General features: G+C 39.0%; 5 protein-coding genes across 6 annotated transcripts in view; 4 read left to right on the forward strand and 1 right to left on the reverse strand.

Moving 5' to 3' along the window:
• Positions 1-920: 920 nt before the first annotated feature.
• On the forward strand, positions 921-3,598 carry ufd1l (ubiquitin recognition factor in ER associated degradation 1; the record flags this gene model as incomplete). Its single annotated transcript, XM_035658826.1, is given in 10 exon segments — positions 921-953; positions 1,047-1,168; positions 1,264-1,394; positions 1,478-1,550; positions 1,653-1,721; positions 1,807-1,875; positions 1,949-1,999; positions 2,106-2,194; positions 2,743-2,827; positions 2,938-3,598. Coding segments are annotated over 10 exon segments (797 nt in total), but the record flags the coding sequence as incomplete, so codon positions are not given.
• A 324-nt stretch (positions 3,599-3,922) lies between these two features.
• Positions 3,923-5,989, forward strand: cunh22orf39 (chromosome unknown C22orf39 homolog). 2 transcript variants are annotated; one of them, XR_004796615.1, is made up of 4 exons: positions 3,923-4,029; positions 4,812-4,979; positions 5,126-5,325; positions 5,382-5,989. XR_004796615.1 is itself a non-coding variant. In XM_035658829.1 (3 exons), exons 1-3 carry the CDS (start codon positions 4,000-4,002, stop codon positions 5,255-5,257), a joined length of 330 nt encoding a protein of 109 aa, XP_035514722.1. In that variant the 5' UTR covers positions 3,923-3,999; the 3' UTR covers positions 5,258-5,989. The 2 variants fall into 2 exon arrangements, 1 of the variants encoding a protein (XP_035514722.1); XM_035658829.1 differs by having other exon boundaries at positions 5,126-5,989.
• mrpl40 (mitochondrial ribosomal protein L40) lies at positions 5,966-8,568 on the reverse strand. The gene is made up of 5 exons (XM_035658828.1): positions 8,440-8,568; positions 8,205-8,288; positions 7,137-7,289; positions 6,601-6,682; positions 5,966-6,468 (listed from the first exon to the last, which is right to left on the reverse strand). Exons 1-5 carry the CDS (start codon positions 8,508-8,510, stop codon positions 6,241-6,243), a joined length of 618 nt encoding a protein of 205 aa, XP_035514721.1. The 5' UTR covers positions 8,511-8,568; the 3' UTR covers positions 5,966-6,240.
• Positions 8,569-8,824: 256 nt separating this feature from the next.
• Positions 8,825-14,629, forward strand: acaa2 (acetyl-CoA acyltransferase 2). Its single transcript, XM_035658827.1, has 10 exons — positions 8,825-8,984; positions 10,889-11,055; positions 11,191-11,319; positions 11,631-11,747; positions 11,890-12,037; positions 12,309-12,484; positions 12,668-12,797; positions 12,912-12,982; positions 13,752-13,906; positions 13,994-14,629. The coding sequence occupies exons 1-10, from the start codon at positions 8,969-8,971 to the stop codon at positions 14,073-14,075; spliced, it is 1,191 nt and encodes a 396-aa protein (XP_035514720.1). The 5' UTR covers positions 8,825-8,968; the 3' UTR covers positions 14,076-14,629.
• Positions 14,630-16,236: 1,607 nt separating this feature from the next.
• Positions 16,237-18,213, forward strand: part of rpl6 (ribosomal protein L6) — a 2,530-nt gene continuing 553 nt past the window's right edge. The window contains exons 1-3 of the mRNA XM_035658257.1: positions 16,237-16,416; positions 16,524-16,622; positions 18,073-18,124. Coding sequence (XP_035514150.1) covers positions 16,270-16,416; positions 16,524-16,622; positions 18,073-18,124 — 298 coding nt within the window. The 5' untranslated portion in view covers positions 16,237-16,269. The remainder of the gene's footprint in view (positions 16,417-16,523; positions 16,623-18,072; positions 18,125-18,213) is intronic.

Raw genomic sequence — 18,213 nt, forward strand, 5'->3', positions numbered from 1 at the left:
AGTATAAAAAACAGTAAGAATAGGGAAATAATAAAACACTATGTACAAGAGAAAAAAACAGTAAGAATCTAAACGACAGATAACACAAATAGCAGCAGCAATACTACTACTATCATATCAGTATATATACTGAATGATGATAACAAGCTCATTAGAAAATGTCAGACTTGGATCCATCAGTCCAGTGTTTTTCTCTATTGTACAGCAGCCCTGATCAGTCCTTTTCTTTCTGGTTCCAATCACTCATATGAACCCTGTTTTATAGAGTGATCCCCCAAATTTGACAGTGCAACCTCAAAGACCCCACAGGCAGCTGTTTTTGTACTTGGAAGTATTTACATTTCTTCCTTTCAAAGGTTTGCAAGGAAAGTCATTTAAAAGTGCACACTGATTGTGATGTGACTGGAAACAGGAACTACTATCAGTAATCAGAGCTGCTTTCTAGTGTTGTCTACTGTTCAATTAGTCAGCTTCTTATGTTGATGTATGTAGAGCTTTGTCTCAATGTCTTGTGCTTATGGACATGTCCAGGTTCCAGGTTTGACAAAGGTTCATCAGTTCAAGCTTGTTCCCACTTCTAAATGCCTTTTGATCAAATTTGCCACAGTGTTTACAGATACATTAAGTTTTATTGGAGTTTCTCTGTAATTCCCCAGAATAATGGTGGTTTGGCTTTTTGTCAGAGATGCACAGGAAAGGTCTATCAGTTAACCCCATAAATAATAAAAACAAATGGACACGACTACATCCCTCAACTACCTCCCAGATGTATGAGTGTGTCTGACTAAAACCCTCTACTGATCATCTACGGTTAAAATTCACTTATACCTGTACTTTATGTGTTCAGTAACTTTTAACTGGCAGGGAAGATGTTAACATAATCTTGTTTGTTGCCTCAACTAATTTTTTTTTTTTTTCAGTAATAATGCCACCTTCAGCTCTGGACCAGCTCAGTAAGTGAAAGCTAAATCAACCGTATCTTCAAAATAAAAGTCCTGAATGAACCTCCAATGATTATTACCTTTCTCCTCCTTTTCCTCGTACAGGCCGGCTTAATATCACATATCCAATGCTGTTCAAGCTGACCAACAAGAACTCGGACAGAATGACGCACTGTGGTGTGCTGGAGTTCGTGGCTGATGAGGGAATCTGTTACTTACCACACTGGGTGAGAAACAGTAACAGGTTCAGTGCCGGTGTCACAGAGACTGAACTGTCTGCTGGAGCACTTAAGTATTTGTTGCTTTACTTTGTTTGCTGCAGATGATGCAGAATCTCCTGCTGGAGGAAGGTGGTCTGGTCCAAGTGGAAAGTGTTAACCTTATGGTGGCCACTTACTCAAAGTTCCAGCCGCAGAGCCCCGACTTCCTGGACATTACAAACCCCAAGGCAGTGTAAGAAATATCAGTTAAATTTACCTATTCTTCACACTTTGTGTTTAACTAAAGTGATTAAGTAAGTTGTCACTTTATTACAGACTGGAGAATGCATTGAGAAACTTCGCCTGCTTGACAACTGGCGATGTCATCGCTATCAACTACAATGAAAAGGTAAATTAATTTATTCAAATTAGACTAATATAGGAATATGTTTTTGTCTTAATCTTTTGTCCCTGAATACCGCTGCTAATGGATCCTGTGTGTTTGTTTCAGATATATGAGCTACGAGTTATGGAGACTAAGCCAGACAAAGCAGTATCCATCATCGAGTGCGATATGAACGTAAGACCCTTCATATTATCACAGACAACAGTGAATTCATCTGTTGTGTTCACTGCTTTAAATGTGTTGTGACTCTGTTTCTCAGGTGGATTTTGATGCTCCTTTGGGATACAAAGAGCCTGAACGACGTCCTCAGCACCAGGAAGAACCAACAGTAAGGACCAAACCTTAAAGGTACCTGTACATTCTGTGCTCTGAACAATTTGATCAAACAAATGTATTCACAGGAGGAAGAAGCAGATCCCAGCAGTTACGCTGACATGGACTTGGGATTCAGGGTGAGTAAATGCTGCTGTGGGTTAGAGACAAATAAATGTCTTCATGACTACTGATAACTGTGATAATTGGAGCTAATGTGACTTCTAATCTGTTTCTTATCCTCAGGCTTTCACTGGCTCTGGCAATCGTTTGGATGGTAAAACAAAAGGGATTGAGCCCAGCCCAGTCCCTCTTGACCCAAGCGACATCAAAAGGTGAAAGGATTGTTCAGTTTTGGATAGATGTAGACATGAAGTGGCGTAACAATTAAACAATGGTTTAACTTTTCAACATGATAACTCTGCAACAGACTCTATTAGACAGCAGATGGTAGAGAGATTACAGGAAATGAGGGGAGAGAGAGATGGGGATTGACGTACTACCTAGGTCCAAGGCTGGACTCAAACTGGGGACTTTGAGGCCACCAGGCACCCCACACACTATGTATATTATGTATATTTACAAGATTTCTCAGATCGGACTAAATCTTCTAGGTTGGTTGCAGGTAGGAAGCACCGGTTTATGTAATTCATAGTTTGGCCCTTCAAGAGACTCATCCAGGCTGGCAGCGTCTGACAGCTGAGATGTGTACAAATGTTTTCTTTCTGCACATTGTGACAAGATGGTTCACAGTTCCACACTGTCCGGAGACCCTTAGTGGCAGCTGTTCAGTCTTTATTTTAACATCGCTGAACATTGAACCATTCCACCAGTGTTTTAGTCTTGAGCGTAAAATCTTAAACTCTAATCTTTCGTCTCACAGAGGCATTCCCAACTATGAATTCAAAGTTGGCAGGATCACCTTCATCAGGAACTCGAGGCCTGTGCCGAGGAGATTTGTGGATGATGTAAGAAAAGTGAAGGATTGTATCGTACATTTGTCAATATTTAGGCTGTATGTTGCAGTATTTACAGTTTTAACTACTACTAATCTCTCTCTTTTTTTTTATCCTCTCAGGATGACGCCTTGAATAGATTCATCGCCTTCTCCGGACAAGGACAGTCACTACGCAAGAAGGGAAGAAAGCCTTGAAGGATTTCAAGTGGAGAGAGCTAATGTGCACAGACTCACTGTATCTATTGTCACCTTCAACAGCAAAGTAAAAAAAACTGGCCTTCAGATGCATTGGAGTTTTCTCTCTCTGTCTCTTTTGAAATGAGAGTGTTGCTGTTGAGTTGTGATTGGATGTAATTAAACCTCTGACAGTAATATCTTGCTCAACAGAAGCTGAGCTGTCAGTTGTAATTTGGTGTTCACAGGTTCAGGGTGACTGATTTGAGCCAGGGATAATAAATTATATCACCACCAACACAAAGAAGTGAAGTATTGTTGTAACGATAGATACAGATTTTAATTAACCTTTAACTTAGAGCATATCCCCCCTTTTCCAATTGTTCCATTTTTACAATTCACTTTAAATATACTGTTATTCAGAGTCCCATTCTTATAAAAAAAAATTGGAGCAATAATATCTCTATACTTTTGTTCTTAATTATAAAAGATTAAATTTTATGTTTGAGGGGTTTTTTTGTGCTGAATTATAGGAATAATTTGCAAATGTTTTCCTTTTTTCCTGGTTTATTTATAGACAAATAAAGGACTGTGTTTTGAAATTAAATAATTGTAGCTAATGATTATTTGTCTTAAGCATGTACATGAATGACTGAATGAGACTGGAATATAGAATGTGTATGTGTCTATGGCATTTTTTTTTATTCGAGTTAAACAAATTATTATTATTATTATTATTACAATACTACTAATAGATAACAGGACAAAAACACAAAGAGCCAAAAATAAATATCCATATTTGACCAAAACACAAGTACTTTAAATAAATGTGTCACAATACATTAGGGATGTTTAGTTAGTGTGCTCACCTTCAGGCATACACACTTTTATATTCTTGTTTCATTTGGGTGAGGCTTTTCAAAGTAAGTGCTATAAAATTCTGCGGTAGCGCTTTTATTGTGAAATGAACCCCAACCGGAAGTGTTTTCCCAGTTAGCTCAGCTAGCGATGGACCTGTCTGGAGAAAGACCGTGGAGGGTAAATCATCTAAACATTATATTGTAAATTACACATAACGTTCATGATACAGTGTCCATTTGCGTTAACGCTCATAGTCCTGTGAAAGAGTAAAGAGTGTCAAATGTAAACCAAATACTTATCAAGGTGATTAGCCTCTAGCTATCGTAACCTCAGCCACCGGGAGGTTTTAACAGAAAGTCTCAGTTATTTATCTGACTCATGATTTGTTTTTAAATCGAGCTGGCAAGCTTAATAAAAATAAAACACTACATCTAATAATAGATAAATGTAACTGCACATTAGCCACCGAGCTAACTCTGGTCCCTGTAAACCACAGTGACCTCAGGGAGGTGCTGTCAGACTACTGACTGTGGTGTTTTATTTAAGTTAAGTTTAGGTTCAAAAATAATAATAAAGTACATTTCTTACAGTATTTGAGAAGGTGTCCTTTTTAGTATATACATTTGTTAACGATATAAAAACATTATGAAATAAGTAGCTACTCATATGAATAATATACAGAATACATCATCATCTTTAAAACAAGGCTTATTGCTTTGAAATGATTTAATCCATTAAAATCGTATAAATATCTCACAATACATTCAATTCCAGGTGTTTTTGTTTCATAATGGCCATTGCTATGCTATTTTTTCTTCTCCAATTATAGTTTTATTTATTTTTCTATCACCAGTTCTTGTTCAGTCAGAGTCAACAGTGTTGAACGAGGGTTTAAACCTCCCCAGGGTGGATGATGACAGGTGTATATATTATACTGATGCTTGTTTCTGTTCGTACAGACACCCCGGTCCTGTGATGATTATTGGAGCGAATACAAACATTGCACTAGCTTGTGGAATCATTTTCACCACTATTACACTTACGGCACCTCCCCATCTTGCCAGCAGTGGAAAGAGGACTACCAGAACTGCAAGGAGTGGGAGAAACACAGAGGCGCCACGGCCAAGGTACAGCTGCAGGAAGTCACACTGTTAAAAGAACTAAACTTGTAAATATATCTGACAGTAACCAAAGTTTCTGAATGAATACATGTAAACACTTTACACAAAAAGATGTCTTTGAAATGAAATCGTGGATTGGATCTGTATTGCAGGAAGCCTTGCAGACGAGTGAGAGGAATAGAGTGGCGGCGCAGAGAAAGTTCACTCCAGTGTGGGAGCTGAGGCGAGAGCCTCCCAGAGACTGGCACATGCCCCTGAACCAGGAAAAGACTCAGGAGTCCTGAACCGCCGCTGTTGACCTGCTGTCTCTGTCCCATGGCGACCATAGTGAAATGAAGATTCGAGATTCTTGTCACTTGATGGACTTGAACGAAATGCTGGAGAGACTGGTCATCACTCATTGCCATCTCACATTGTATTCAGTGAGCTGCTGTATGAAAACAGATGATGTGTTTGATGGCATTTATTCAACCAGTGAATTACAATGTGATCTCTGAAAGGCAGTATTGTTTTTGAGGTTCATAAATAATTAATTGTTGTGTAAACTGAAGCACATAGGCGGACTGCACTCAGACTCGCTGTGAATGAGTTTTAATAGTAATGTCCTTGTTTAATGTAAGAAAGGGGCACTATTGGGTCAGATTAGGCAATGGATACATCAAGTAATGAAGGATCTGTTGTGCATTGTTTTAAGGGTTGATGCTGCACTACAATGTACTTCACACTTTATACAGATTATGTTGCATCAAACAGGGGAGTTGGCCTTAGTAAGCCTGTCAACATTTCCCAATAACCCAAGGCCAAGGTAAATGTGCTGTTTTTGATGCTGTAAATGCTCCATGATGAATATATATTTATGTATATTATTTATGCATTAATATGACAGAATTCAGCTTTACAGTATAAACCCAAACAGAGTTGTGCATTAGCAGTTTTATGCCATATGTACCTTAAATAACACAAAATGTTTCAAATTATTCTGAACAAACTGGTTCAATATAAAAGCATTTTTATTATCCATGTTCACCTGTTATGTTTTATACAAAGATGTGACAAAAACAATTCACTGCATAATTTCCATGAATGCTGTTCCATTTGATAAAGAAATGAAACAATGAGGTGACAGTACAATTCACAAAAGGAAAAACATATGCAGAGTGTCCTTCACACCTACACATGCAGGCTGTTTTAAAGAACCACGCACAAACAAAGACACAAAAATAAATGACAATACACACAGGCTTCACCCACAGCCGTTCCCTGTCCATCACTGTGTGTAAACCTTAGTGATGTTGTTGTATTTCCCATCAGGAGCGTAATACGTGGCCTTTGGCGGTGTATAGGCAAGACCTTCACGAGTGAAAGGAAACAGAAGGGGGTCTGGCTTCAGCGCTGCCTGGTACAGCTCCTCAGACTCTAACTTCAGCTCCTGCAGCGCCTCCTCCTGGGCTTCTAGAGCAAGTTTTACAGCCTTCATTTCGGCCATATGCTGCTCCTGCAAGAACAAAGACAGATGAGCACTTCAAATATAGTCCACTAAGTGCACATGATGGGGAGCAGGGATCAGAGGCAACATTTTTTTTTTATAAGAGCTTAAGTGATGGAGGTGTGATAGGTAAGTGGTGACCTGTTTGTATCGAGACCAGTCCTTCAGCAGCCTAGCTCGACGCTCGCTTTCTTCAAATGACAGCCTTGGTAGAAAGCGCTGCCTTTGTAGGAGAATAATAAACACCAATTTATAGCACTTCAAAAAGTCAGTGAGCAGCAAGGAAAGAAAGGAACAGTAAGTGAAAGACAGACTAAAGATACATAATATATGTATATTTAAATTTGTCATTTAATGTTGCTAAAACATTCTCAGTTTTTACTTTAGCCTAAATGCAAGACACAATCAGTAATAATTTTAAATTTGACTTAAGAACAATTTGGATAAAGTGGCTATCAAAAGTCTGAGCGCCCCCAAATAAATTGACCTTTACACATCAGATAAAACACAAACTAATGAGTGTTTTGAACTCTGATGTGACCTGAATCTGGATTCAGTCTGGTCCCTGAGTTTGGATTTCCTTCTGTCATGTTATGTAACAGTGTTTACCAAATGCAACCTCCTTGGATTAATTCAACTACAAATGACAGCGTGGACAGCAGTGAAATGAGCCGTACCTTGTTTCGTCCACGTATTTGGTGTGAACGAAGTCCTCTATCGGGATGAGCTCCGGTGGAATCTTCTCCAGCTTCTTCACCTTTTTTTTCAGCCTGTCCTTTGCCAGCTGATCCCTTTTTGGGTCTACTTTCTTCTTCTTTTTGGGCACCGCTCTTAAATACAAAGTATAGCTCTATGTAAGCGTGTTCAATCACAAGATATATCTTGAAACTGAACAGGGAAATATATGAGTATATTATGACATGAAACTCTATATTTTCATAATGATCTAAAAATGAAAAACAAATGCCATCATACCTTACAGCTCTAGTTAGACTTGGCAGTAACATTACATGACTGTTTTCTTAACTGGGTTTTCTTAAATTGTGTGTCAAGCAAGGTAGGACACACATTTATGACTTTATCAGTACCACCTTGCTCTGTTTTAGAGCTGGTTTTTGCTAAGGACTAAAAAGACTCCTCAGCTTTGTTAGGGGACCTGGCGAAACATTTGTTTTTGGGCTTCTACTAGTCCAGTCCCTTGTGCATTGTTAACAATACTTCACAACCTCCACATTAAGTGTGTGCACACACATATCTAGACACCAATCCATGCTTAAACAACACCGGCCCCTGGTTTTCTGTTCCACTTTTACTGAACTGGTGTTGAAATCATTAGTCGATCAATCAATTAGTTGATCAACAGAAAGTTAAGTCACTCTTTAGTTAGACCCATAAGAGAATAAGACTTGTATACACATTCAATAGCCTCAGACACAACAATTGAACTTGTCGTTGACATGATGGGCAGAATAAGTGATAAACAAAGTGATAATTAAATAACTGACAACATGGAATCAGAGACAAATAAACCAAGAATCATACATGTTTGACACAGCGTCCCTATGTACGACAGGACCACTATATTAGCAGTTAAATGATGATTCTGTAAAGTGAATATTGTGGATCAGTGACAACAACATCCAAACAAATGTGCAATCAATCAAATTACAAAAAAACAACAATGTACAAGGTGTGAGTTTCTGTGTCCTCAGCTGTTTTACAACCCTGATCTGATCTGATCTGACCTGAGGGGAGCAGATGTCTTCAGTGTCATCACTGCTGCAGACCAAGGACTCTGTGCAGCATGCTGATGTTCTCCCAACAGGAAGCTGAAAAACAACACACAGCAAACACAATGAAGGTCAACATGTGGACCTGGGGCTGTCTGTCGACCACTGGACGGGTTCAGCAGCACTTGTGCACTGAATAACCTTCTCCTGTGTTAGCTCCCACATGAAGTTCACATGGACACACACTCACCTGGACGAGCAGGAGGAGTTGGTGTGTCGGGTTAAAACCCTGCAGAGACAGCGCGACAGAGACACTGACATGTCCCCACTGCTTGTTGTTTCCCTTTGAACTCACACTCCTGTCTGTCTGTCTGTCTGTGTAGCTTAGCACTTAGCTTGTCCTCTTGCTTTGAGCGACGCGGGGTGATGACGTTTTAGAGCGGCTCGGTCGCACTTTCGACGTTTTTTAGTTTGCGCAGAAAAATATTTTAAAAACGTTTAAAATATATAATAGTTGGTAAATACAGTAGATAGTTAAGACGTTACGAAGCACTTTTTTTTTTTTTACTGGTTTAATAATAATGCCTCAGTTTAAATGTATTTGTGATATTTTTGTCGAATCTCACTGGACGAAAGTTATCAGCTGCAGGATTTAGGGGAAAGGTCGCTGTTGGTTTGTCAGGTTGGTTTATATTCACCGCGGACTCATTCAGAGCAGAGGTGTTGCATATCCGTGGAAAAGTCTGATCCTGACACTGGTGGTTTGTTGAATCGGCATCATGGCGCTTCTCAGAGGTAAACAAACACTTTTAAGTTCAGCAGTAGGTCAGTAAAGCAGACAATACATGCTGCAGCTGCTTTTAAAAACGATCAATGTCAGGGATAACCTACATGTGTTCCTCTTTGTGTTACAAGGGTAGCATTATCAGTGACCTTAAACGAATGGCTTCACTGCAAAGTCGACTTTATGTAAAGAAAAATGTCAGGAGGGTTTTAAATCGATCACAGCGTTAATTAGACGAAAGGTGACAAGATGGTGTCAAGATTTATTACCAGTTGTCTGTCGATCACAGTCTCTCACCTGTCGATCCATAAGTGCTCTTATTTCTAATAATTATGTTACTTATCACCAGTGGTGGAGGAAGGACTCACCTTCCTTACTTAAGTAAAAGGGATAATACCACATTATTCAAATGCTTGTATCATTTTATTCAAGTAAAAATGTATCAAAAGCAAAACTGAGGACTGCGCAGTGACTTATGTCAGTCTGTGAAATAAGTGTATTGGAGTAAAAAGTACCCTCTGACATTTAGTGCAGTATAAGTAAGTAGTATAAAATGGACTAAAGTTCAAGGAGCACATACCCAAAAATCCTTTAATGTATTTAGTTCCCACCACTGATTATCCCTTCATAAATACTTCCGCTCTTCTCTCATTTTGTCCATTTAGTTTTTGGTCCACTTGGTGTTTTAGTGCACTTTTCTCGTACAAAGTAGAGTCTAATAAATTGCACGGAGTCTAGCCCTCCAGCACAAGTCAGGTGTTACAGTAAGGTTGGTCACAAAACGAAAGCTTAGTACTAAAGCAAAGGCAGTTCAAGGCATCATTCACCTCCTGACATGCACTACCAGGGGTTGGTCAGCAGTTCAATGTCTGATTAGAAACTTAAAGGCATATCAGCAGACTGTTTCAAGATAAGTGTCATGCCACCAGTGAATTGTTTACTATGAAATTATAATCACAATGAATGAATCACAATCAATGTGCATCAGTGAATCAATTCTCATTGCTCAAACTGTTGAGAAGTTGTGTGTAATCAGTTTTTGTAATTCTGGTTGAGATAAAGTAAACTGACCAGGGGAGTGAACATTATGTATAAAGAAAAGGAAATTGTAATGAATTGTTTTTGTATTGTGCAAGTTGTGAAAGATTTAAACTTTTAGTTATTCATTCGTTGAGTTACATAGAAATAATAATGACAAACTCAAAACAGGGACTTTGTAGATTTGAAGTAAAAAAGTTTTTAAAAAAATGTATCAAGGGAGGGAGAAGGTCCAACGACCTATTTCAATATTTACAAGCTTCAACAAAGTATTTACATAAAAGCTATAGGAGCACCTTAATCCAGAGATCTGGAGAGAAAGAGTGAGAGAGAAGGTCAAACGTGCCCCACACACACCACAGCTGCTAACTCCCTGCACAAGGCCCAAGAGGAGAGGTAGAGACCCTGCCGCTGTTGTCTGAAGATTCATTGGAAGCAGTAACAATTTTTCCCGATGGTCTGAATAAATCTAGTGAGAAATTTGCCAAGTTTGCAACACTGGCTCTTTCTAGGATTGATTTTGTGTGTGTAAGCAAGCGTGTAACGCAGAGCTTGTGCCGGTGCCACCTCCTATTTCACGAAACACCAAACAATTAAAATGATAAATATTTGGTCACATATAAACAATACATTACTCTACTGACAGGTGCTATTTTTATTGCCCTGGGACAACAGGACATCCTTCATTTCAAGCGGTGCTCCAGTTCGATCCATATGATGTACTATTTATACTGGATCTTTATTTTCTGCATCTCAATGCACTGGCTGTGTCAAAATAGATGACCCAGTACCCCCTGACACTGTGATTTGGCTGTGGCTCTGTGGTGGGTGGTTTGAAGTCCTTGTCGCTGTACTAAAATACTCTGTTTCTCTGCAGGTGTATTTATTGTAGCTGCCAAGCGCACTCCATTCGGTACCTATGGAGGCGTGCTGAAGGATCACAGTGCGACAGATTTGGCTGAACATGCAGCCAAAGCTGCCCTGGCTGCAGGGGGCGTGGCACCAGAACTTGTAAACAGTGTCATTATGGGAAATGTCATGCAGGTGCCTAAAATCCAACAGATCAGCAGCCACATTTAACAGATTGCAACTATCACCACATGAAAACACATATGTTATGTTAACACACTTATTTGTGTTCTTGGTTTCATTTGTCTTTATGTACCCCCCTGATTTCAGAGCTCAGCTGATGCCCCCTACATTGCTCGTCATGTGGGTCTGAGGTGTGGTGTTCCCATCCCAGTGCCTGCTCTCACTGTGAACAGACTGTGTGGATCTGGTTTCCAGTCCATCATCAACGGTGCTCATGTAAGCTCTCCACCAAGAGTAAAAAACATTGCCAGAAATACAAATGTAGAATAAACTATAGTATTGTACATGCATGCATACTTTATTTAGTTACACCTGTACAGTCTAATGCAACTATTCTGCCTACCTTCATGAAAATTGAACATTATGAGCTTCATAAAGATAGATGTTGGACTGAACTGCATTAGATTGTTCAGGTGTACCTAATAAAGTGACTTCTGTGTATGTGTCACAAAGAGCACAGTCCATACATTAGTAAGTACAAGATTTTACATCATTTGTCTTCTTGCTCCATAAAATTGTGATTGTAGGAGATTTGTCTCAGGGATTCAGAGGTGGTCCTGTGTGGAGGCTCAGAGAGCATGAGCCAGGCCCCGTACGCCGTTCGCAACATACGATTTGGTACAAAGTTTGGATTCGATCTCAAGGTTTGGCTTCTGGTTGAATTTCCTTTTTTTCTTTTTAATCCCTATACACTTGACATAAATGTGATGACCATAAAGGCGGCATGTTATTAAACTCCAAAAGCTTTTGACACAAAGATAAAACCTCTCCTCGTCTGGTCAACAGCTGGAGGACACCTTGTGGGCGGGCCTGACTGACCTGCACATCAAAATCCCAATGGGCATCACAGCGGAAAACCTGGCTGAGAAATACCAGATCACACGAGAAGACTGTGACAACTATGCTTACCAGACGCAACAAAGGTGGAAGGCCGGTAAGATGGGTTTCATTTTGTGAAGAATATGATATTTTTGGCGTATTTTACAAAAACATTTCTTTTTTGTCTTTTGAAAAAAGGGAGACAGTAAGATGAATAACATTGACTAACCATCATAATCTGAACAATTAATGAGAGGTAAAAACTAAGACAAACAAACAGTCAAAAACAGAAAATACATACGAATTAAAAAAGGAACAAAGGAAGCCAGCCATTAGCAGTTAGATCAGTTCATTATGCTAATAGTTAAACTTTTTTCTATTTACAGCTCATGAGGCTGGTCACTACACAGCAGAAATCGCTCCCATTGATGTGAAAGCTAGGAAAGGCAAGGTGTCCATGGCTCAGGACGAACACCCTCGTCCACAGACCACACTGGAACAGATGGCCAAACTGGCTCCTGTCTTCAAGAAGGGAGGGACTGTTACTGCTGCCAATGCGTCGGTGAGTTGGCACCTGAGGTGATACGTTTATTTATTTCATCTTAGTGAATGTCAAACAGGAGGTCCCATTGCTGTTTAAGTGGAACACAGTAAAATATTTTTTGATATAAACATTATAAAAATATAACTATACTTCTACCATGAGAAGTGTTATTAAATGTAACTCTCTCTTCCTGATCTCCAGGGTGTGTCTGACGGTGCTGCAGCAGTGGTGATTGCAAGTGAAGATGCGCTGAAAGAACACAAGCTGACTCCACTGGCCAGGATTGTGGCGTATCACGTGTCCGGCTGTGACCCTAGCATTATGGGAATTGGTGAGTGACACCACTGTTGTGGAGTTGGAAATGAATGAATGAGTAAATAAACTATTGTGGTGTTTGACATGGTTTCTTGTAGTAAGGACTTTTGGTTTCATTAAATCCTTTTAGGTCCCGTCCCAGCAGTCACAGAAGCTCTTAAAAAAGCCGGTCTGACTATCAACGACATGGATCTTGTGGAGGTTTGTTACTAATGAAAAATTATTTCATTATTTTACGACTTAATCAGTATAAAAACCAACACAGCAATCTAAACAGTACTCAAAAGTTTACTTATGTAAAAGTACAAAATTGTAATGAACATCAAAAGCAAAATTATTTGCTCTGTGACTGATATATTATTATATATTACACTATTAGGTTGTTATTAGTGCTGTATTAATGTGTGGTTTAGGTGGAGCTAGTTTTAACTACTATGTATATATAGTTGGTAGTTTAATCTAGATACAAAAGGACTTCTCCAAAAATTTTTGTGAAATATTGTATAATTTTTCCTCTTTTTGGGCCTCAAACAATTATTTAAATAATGTGAGAAATGTAAAGTGGGGGAGAAGTTTGGTGGAACTGCTAACAACTCATAGACATCTGAAACATGACAAGGCGACCTAACTTGATGCTACTCTTTTGTGAAGGGGTCACAAGCCTAAAACAGGTTGTAAACAACTGGTTTAATGTTTAACATTGTGTTGTTCTTGATAAGCTTTTTGTGAAATGTTAATCTGCCATGTAACTAGTAACTGCAGCCATCAGATAAGTGTAGTGGAGTAAAAAGTAGTATAAAGTAGCTTAAAATGGAAATGCTCGTAAGCTACTTTAAAACAATTGTACTAGTAAGTATAGTATTAGAGTAAATGTACGTAGTTATTTTCCAAAACTGCATTTCACATATATTTTGATTTATTCAGGTAGTTTTTACTCAGTTGTGTCTTGGATGTAATTTTCTTTGCACAGGTGAACGAGGCTTTTGCCCCCCAGTACCTGGCTGTTGCTAAGGCTCTTGGTCTGGATCCAGAGAAAAGTAACGTTAACGGTGGAGCAATCGCCATCGGACATCCCCTCGGTGCTTCTGGAGCACGCATCACTGCCCACCTGGTCCATGAGCTCAGGTAACGTATATGTACAATATATAACAGCGGAGACGTCTGCACATTCAGTAGCTTTAGATAATGAGTTTTCTTGTGTTTTCTTGACAGGCGACGAGGAGGCAAATACGCCGTTGGCTCCGCTTGTATCGGTGGTGGTCAGGGCATCGCCATCATCCTCGAGAAATACTGATGAAACTGCTGCCAATATTAATAGAATTTCTGTAGAAGAATGTCTTGCACCACCGTCCACTTACATACATACATAAAAAACCTTTCACATACATATAAAACTGCAAATGTTCTCTTGACGTGAGGCACTGCTGCTCAGTTTCTCCCGCAAAGAAAGCGAACACATTTTTTGCTGCTTACTGTTGTTTCTTCTTTCAGTCTATTTATTCAAACATGTTCAATAACTGGCTCAGTCCACTGTTGCCTTGGAAGTCCTGTGAGGATAAAGAGCGAACTCATATTTCTGTGCTCGTTGTACCAGGGCGCAAGGGACTGTTTATGTATGTGCCTCAAATTCAGAGCTAGGTCCCTGGTAACACATGTAGCATATTATTAACTCAGTTTGTGTTGGGTTTAGTAAGGTTTAAATGAACTCTGATGTTTGCCTTCTCTATCACTCCATTACCAGGGATCAGTATGCAAGAGAATATGTCTGACCTGTGATGGCTCCAGCAAAAAATGATTTTGTATTTCCATGTGAAAGAATCTCAATAAATAACATTTTCAACAAAAAAAGTGTTTGGAAATTTTCATGATCAGCCTTTGACAGCAGCTTGTATGCTAATATTATTTTTCTTGTTCAGCAGGGAATTAAGATTTAACAGCCAGTACTAATTATTATTTTTGTTGTAATGGTAGTTTTTATTCTAATATATGTTTTTTTCACAATTAAACTTATATTTGGTCTTATGTTTTAAAATATTTTTTGTTCTCTAGTAAGGGGCCCTTGATTATTTTGTTTTTTATATGTTCAAAATGGTTTTAGAAAAAGTGATAACATACAACATAGAGAAAGGATTACTGAATGGATGGTATTTGATATCAAATATTCATGCATGTAATGTCAGTGACAATTTTTGGATCATAACTCCCTTAATTTTTTTTTTGTCAATGCAGAACATTGAGTCTGCTATTGATCTGTTACTTGTAGCAGGGACGGTATACATGAAGATAACAACTGTTACATTGTTTCAGGATTGTTTTTTAATTCAAATTTTTTTAAAAGACCAAAGTTAGAAACATTATTTGTTCTTGAATGGATATATTCCCCATAAGCTCTATACAATCATTAATTGTTCCATTTATTGCATTAGCATATAAAAACATTAAAATATATATTATTTAAAGAAATAAATATAGATTACTAATCGAAAAAAAAATTAAGTCATTTTACACAATTGCAATGATTATTTTATTTCTAATATGAGAATAAACGAGAAATACGTGTAAGACTACAAGTACGGACTACAAGAACCATCACACCCTGGAAACACGACGCAATTACGTCAACGTCATCGTGCAGCGTCCTTATATGCGTCACTTCCCCGGATGTCGGTCTTTTTTTCATAGCAAAGGTAAGACCGCCTTGCTTTCGTGTTACTGTGCCAATCTAATCTGCTTTCATCTGCGTTACAGAATAAAAAATACAGTCTCCAAACATCAGGACGCGAATCTCTACATGTAGACGATGCGATAGAGCTCGCTATTCCCGTGATTCGTCCCTGATGTTTCTGTAATAATGAACAGTTTGTTGTATCTGCGGTGCTAGGCCTTCGTGCTCTGTTAACGGGAGATAGCTGGCTAATGGAAACGTGTAGTCCTGCGTTGGTTCAGGCGGTTCACTCGTCCAGTTCCGCTGTCACATATTTAAGTTTGTCTTTTAAAACATTAAATTGTCATTTTGAAGACGCGGGTGTCTCGTAGCGAGTAAAGCTGCTCTTCTGTAGTGTGTTGCTAACTGCTAGCTAACGTTACTTGTCATGCCTCCTCTGATACATTGAAGGTGTTTAGACCTCAACCCAACTACTTTAGGACTTTAGAGTATGGCTGAGAGGTTTTCTGCTCTTTACAATGTATTATGTTAGATGGCTGTGGTATTATCTGATGTTTATCAATACTAATTCACATTAAGAACACAATTAAATGTTTAATAATCATTGGTACAGTGGTAGTGGTCTGTAGTTAACACCAGAGCCGCAGCACCATGTTATACAACAATATACAGCAGTGTACAATAAACTCTGTGCTGAAGGCTGGAATATTGTTTTGTTCTTGAGACTATTGATCATAAACCACAATCAATGAATCCTGACATTACAGCCATTGCCCAACATTGCTGCAGTTTGTATACTAACGTCTGTGTTACTTTGTGTCAGATGGCAGAGGGAGACCAGAAATCTGCCAAGAAGAAGCATGGCAGCCGGAACCCGGTTCTGGTCCGGGGGATCGGCCGCTACTCCCGTTCCGCTATGTACGCCCGCAGGGCCATGTACAAGAGGAAGGCCAAGACCACTGAGACCAAGGTGAGGGCAGATCCCTGAGACCCTACAAGATGAATGATGAAAGAACCATATGCACATTGTGCTGGTTGGTTGTGTCTTGTTTTAATGATAGTTTGATGTTGTTTCAGATGGAGAAGAAGCTGAAGGTGAAGCCCAAGGCCACAGTTGTCAAGACTGTTGGAGGAGACAAGAATGGAGGCACTCGCGTTGTCAAGCTGCGCAAGATGGTGAGAAATGTGTAAATTCCTATTGTGTAATCTTCTTCTTCCCTTCAGATTTTGTTTTGCTTGATGTAAGACAGTTGGAACTGTAAATGACATTATGCTGACGAGGAATTTAAAGAATGTGTAGCGCACATTTAAACAAATCCATACATCGTATCGTACATTATTACTGGGTGTCCGCGGGGTCTTAAAGTATTAAAAGTTGATAAATCAAATGTCGGAAAATTAAGGCCCTTAAAAAGTATTAAAGTCTTAATCGCGATTTTATTAAGTATTAAATTTTCTTGACATTCAAGCTTTGACAAAGTATCCATGAATGTATAATTTAGATGCTCCTTGGCGCCAAAGTCTCATCTCCTCGTCTGGGTAAAGAAAGTCAGAGAGAGAAGCCCTGCTGAACTGGGAAAGAATCCAAAATCCATTACTAATGTGGATAAAGACCAAATAGGTTCTTGCTGCAGAGGAAGGAGACGAGAGCATCATTTTGATCTTGTTTGCTCTCTAGAATCTAGTAAATAATTAGCATTCTTAGTGTAATTGATAATTCCATTACATTGCAGATGTAAACAGTCAACTGATTCAGTTTTTATGGGTGAACTAGTAGTTTAAAATCAGGATGTTTAAACATTTTTGATCGAATGGAGTACAAATTTTAACGTTTGAATAGAATGTATCAGCCTCTATTCATGCTCTCGGAGATAGATACATTGAGTGGACATTCTGCCATTCTTCAGCTTGTTCTCTTAATGCTTGTTTTTAACACAACAACTGGCAGTAAATTTATTTTGTTACTTGATGATTTGTCGATCTTTCCCTGATACTGTAGATCAACGATCTTTGGCAACATCAGATGCATGTTCAATTTCCAATCATTTTACAATAAGAGCCATGTATCAGTAAGATATTACTGGCCGCTGAAGAATATAGTGTGTGCATTTCCTTTGTATCTGCAATTTTGAAAATTTATGCACAGATGCTAGACTAATCCTATATTTTGCACAATACCCCTCAGCACCACAGAGTCAGTTGTCTCCTCTCTCCTACACTCAAACGCTACATGGGCAAGTTATGGAAGCATGCAAGTGTGCCCACAACACACTTTGAGCAGTGGCTGACCCTAAATACATGTTTCAGCTATGAAACTGACAGGGCAGAGAAGCCACCTCATCGATAAGAACGAGGTGTGTGTCAGTAGGTTTAATTCCCCCCCTGTCTAAATAGGTTGCATGGAGTGGATTGCAGTTATTAATTTGTCTTATTCACAAATGGTGTGTAAGACAAATTAATAACTTGCCTGTTTTTAGTCTTTTCTGAAGCTCATTACTTCAAAGTTGATAGCTGCCCCATTTACTAAATATTTAAATGTTGTGGTCGATGAAGCAATTGGTAGCCTTGTGGTGCAAACTCTGAATACATTACCTTAATACTAACTGTAATTTCTCCTTTTGTTTAGCGTGGTGGTTTTCCTGAGCAGCTCTCAAGTGGGTCTCCCCTGCTCGTCACTGGTAAGGATGGTTGATTCACAACAATGGTAGAACATCCATAAAAGTCAGGAGCACTGTAAACAAGTGTGTTTGACATTCTTGATAAACCT

This window comes from Morone saxatilis, unplaced genomic scaffold, assembly GCF_004916995.1.
Source record: "Morone saxatilis isolate NCDOM2014 unplaced genomic scaffold, NCSU_SB_2.0 Contig16, whole genome shotgun sequence".
Classification (NCBI taxonomy): domain Eukaryota; kingdom Metazoa; phylum Chordata; class Actinopteri; family Moronidae; genus Morone; species Morone saxatilis.

Excerpts from the sequence above, each read along its gene's own strand:
- mrpl40 (XM_035658828.1), bottom strand. The coding sequence starts at position 8,510 with ATGTCAGTGTCTCTGTCGCGCTGTCTCTGCAGGGTTTTAACCCGACAC. Across the intron at positions 7,290-8,204 it reads AAGACATCTGCTCCCCTCAG|AGCGGTGCCCAAAAAGAAGA; the intron begins GTCAGATCAGAT and ends TTTGTATTTAAG. Across the intron at positions 6,469-6,600 it reads ACTGGTCTCGATACAAACAG|GAGCAGCATATGGCCGAAAT; the intron begins GTCACCACTTAC and ends TTGTTCTTGCAG.
- acaa2 (XM_035658827.1), top strand. Across the intron at positions 12,038-12,308 it reads GCAACAAAGGTGGAAGGCCG|CTCATGAGGCTGGTCACTAC; the intron begins GTAAGATGGGTT and ends TTCTATTTACAG. Across the intron at positions 13,907-13,993 it reads CACCTGGTCCATGAGCTCAG|GCGACGAGGAGGCAAATACG; the intron begins GTAACGTATATG and ends TTTTCTTGACAG.
- cunh22orf39 (XM_035658829.1), top strand. The coding sequence starts at position 4,000 with ATGGACCTGTCTGGAGAAAGACCGTGGAGG. Across the intron at positions 4,030-4,811 it reads CTGGAGAAAGACCGTGGAGG|ACACCCCGGTCCTGTGATGA; the intron begins GTAAATCATCTA and ends CTGTTCGTACAG. Across the intron at positions 4,980-5,125 it reads ACAGAGGCGCCACGGCCAAG|GAAGCCTTGCAGACGAGTGA; the intron begins GTACAGCTGCAG and ends TCTGTATTGCAG.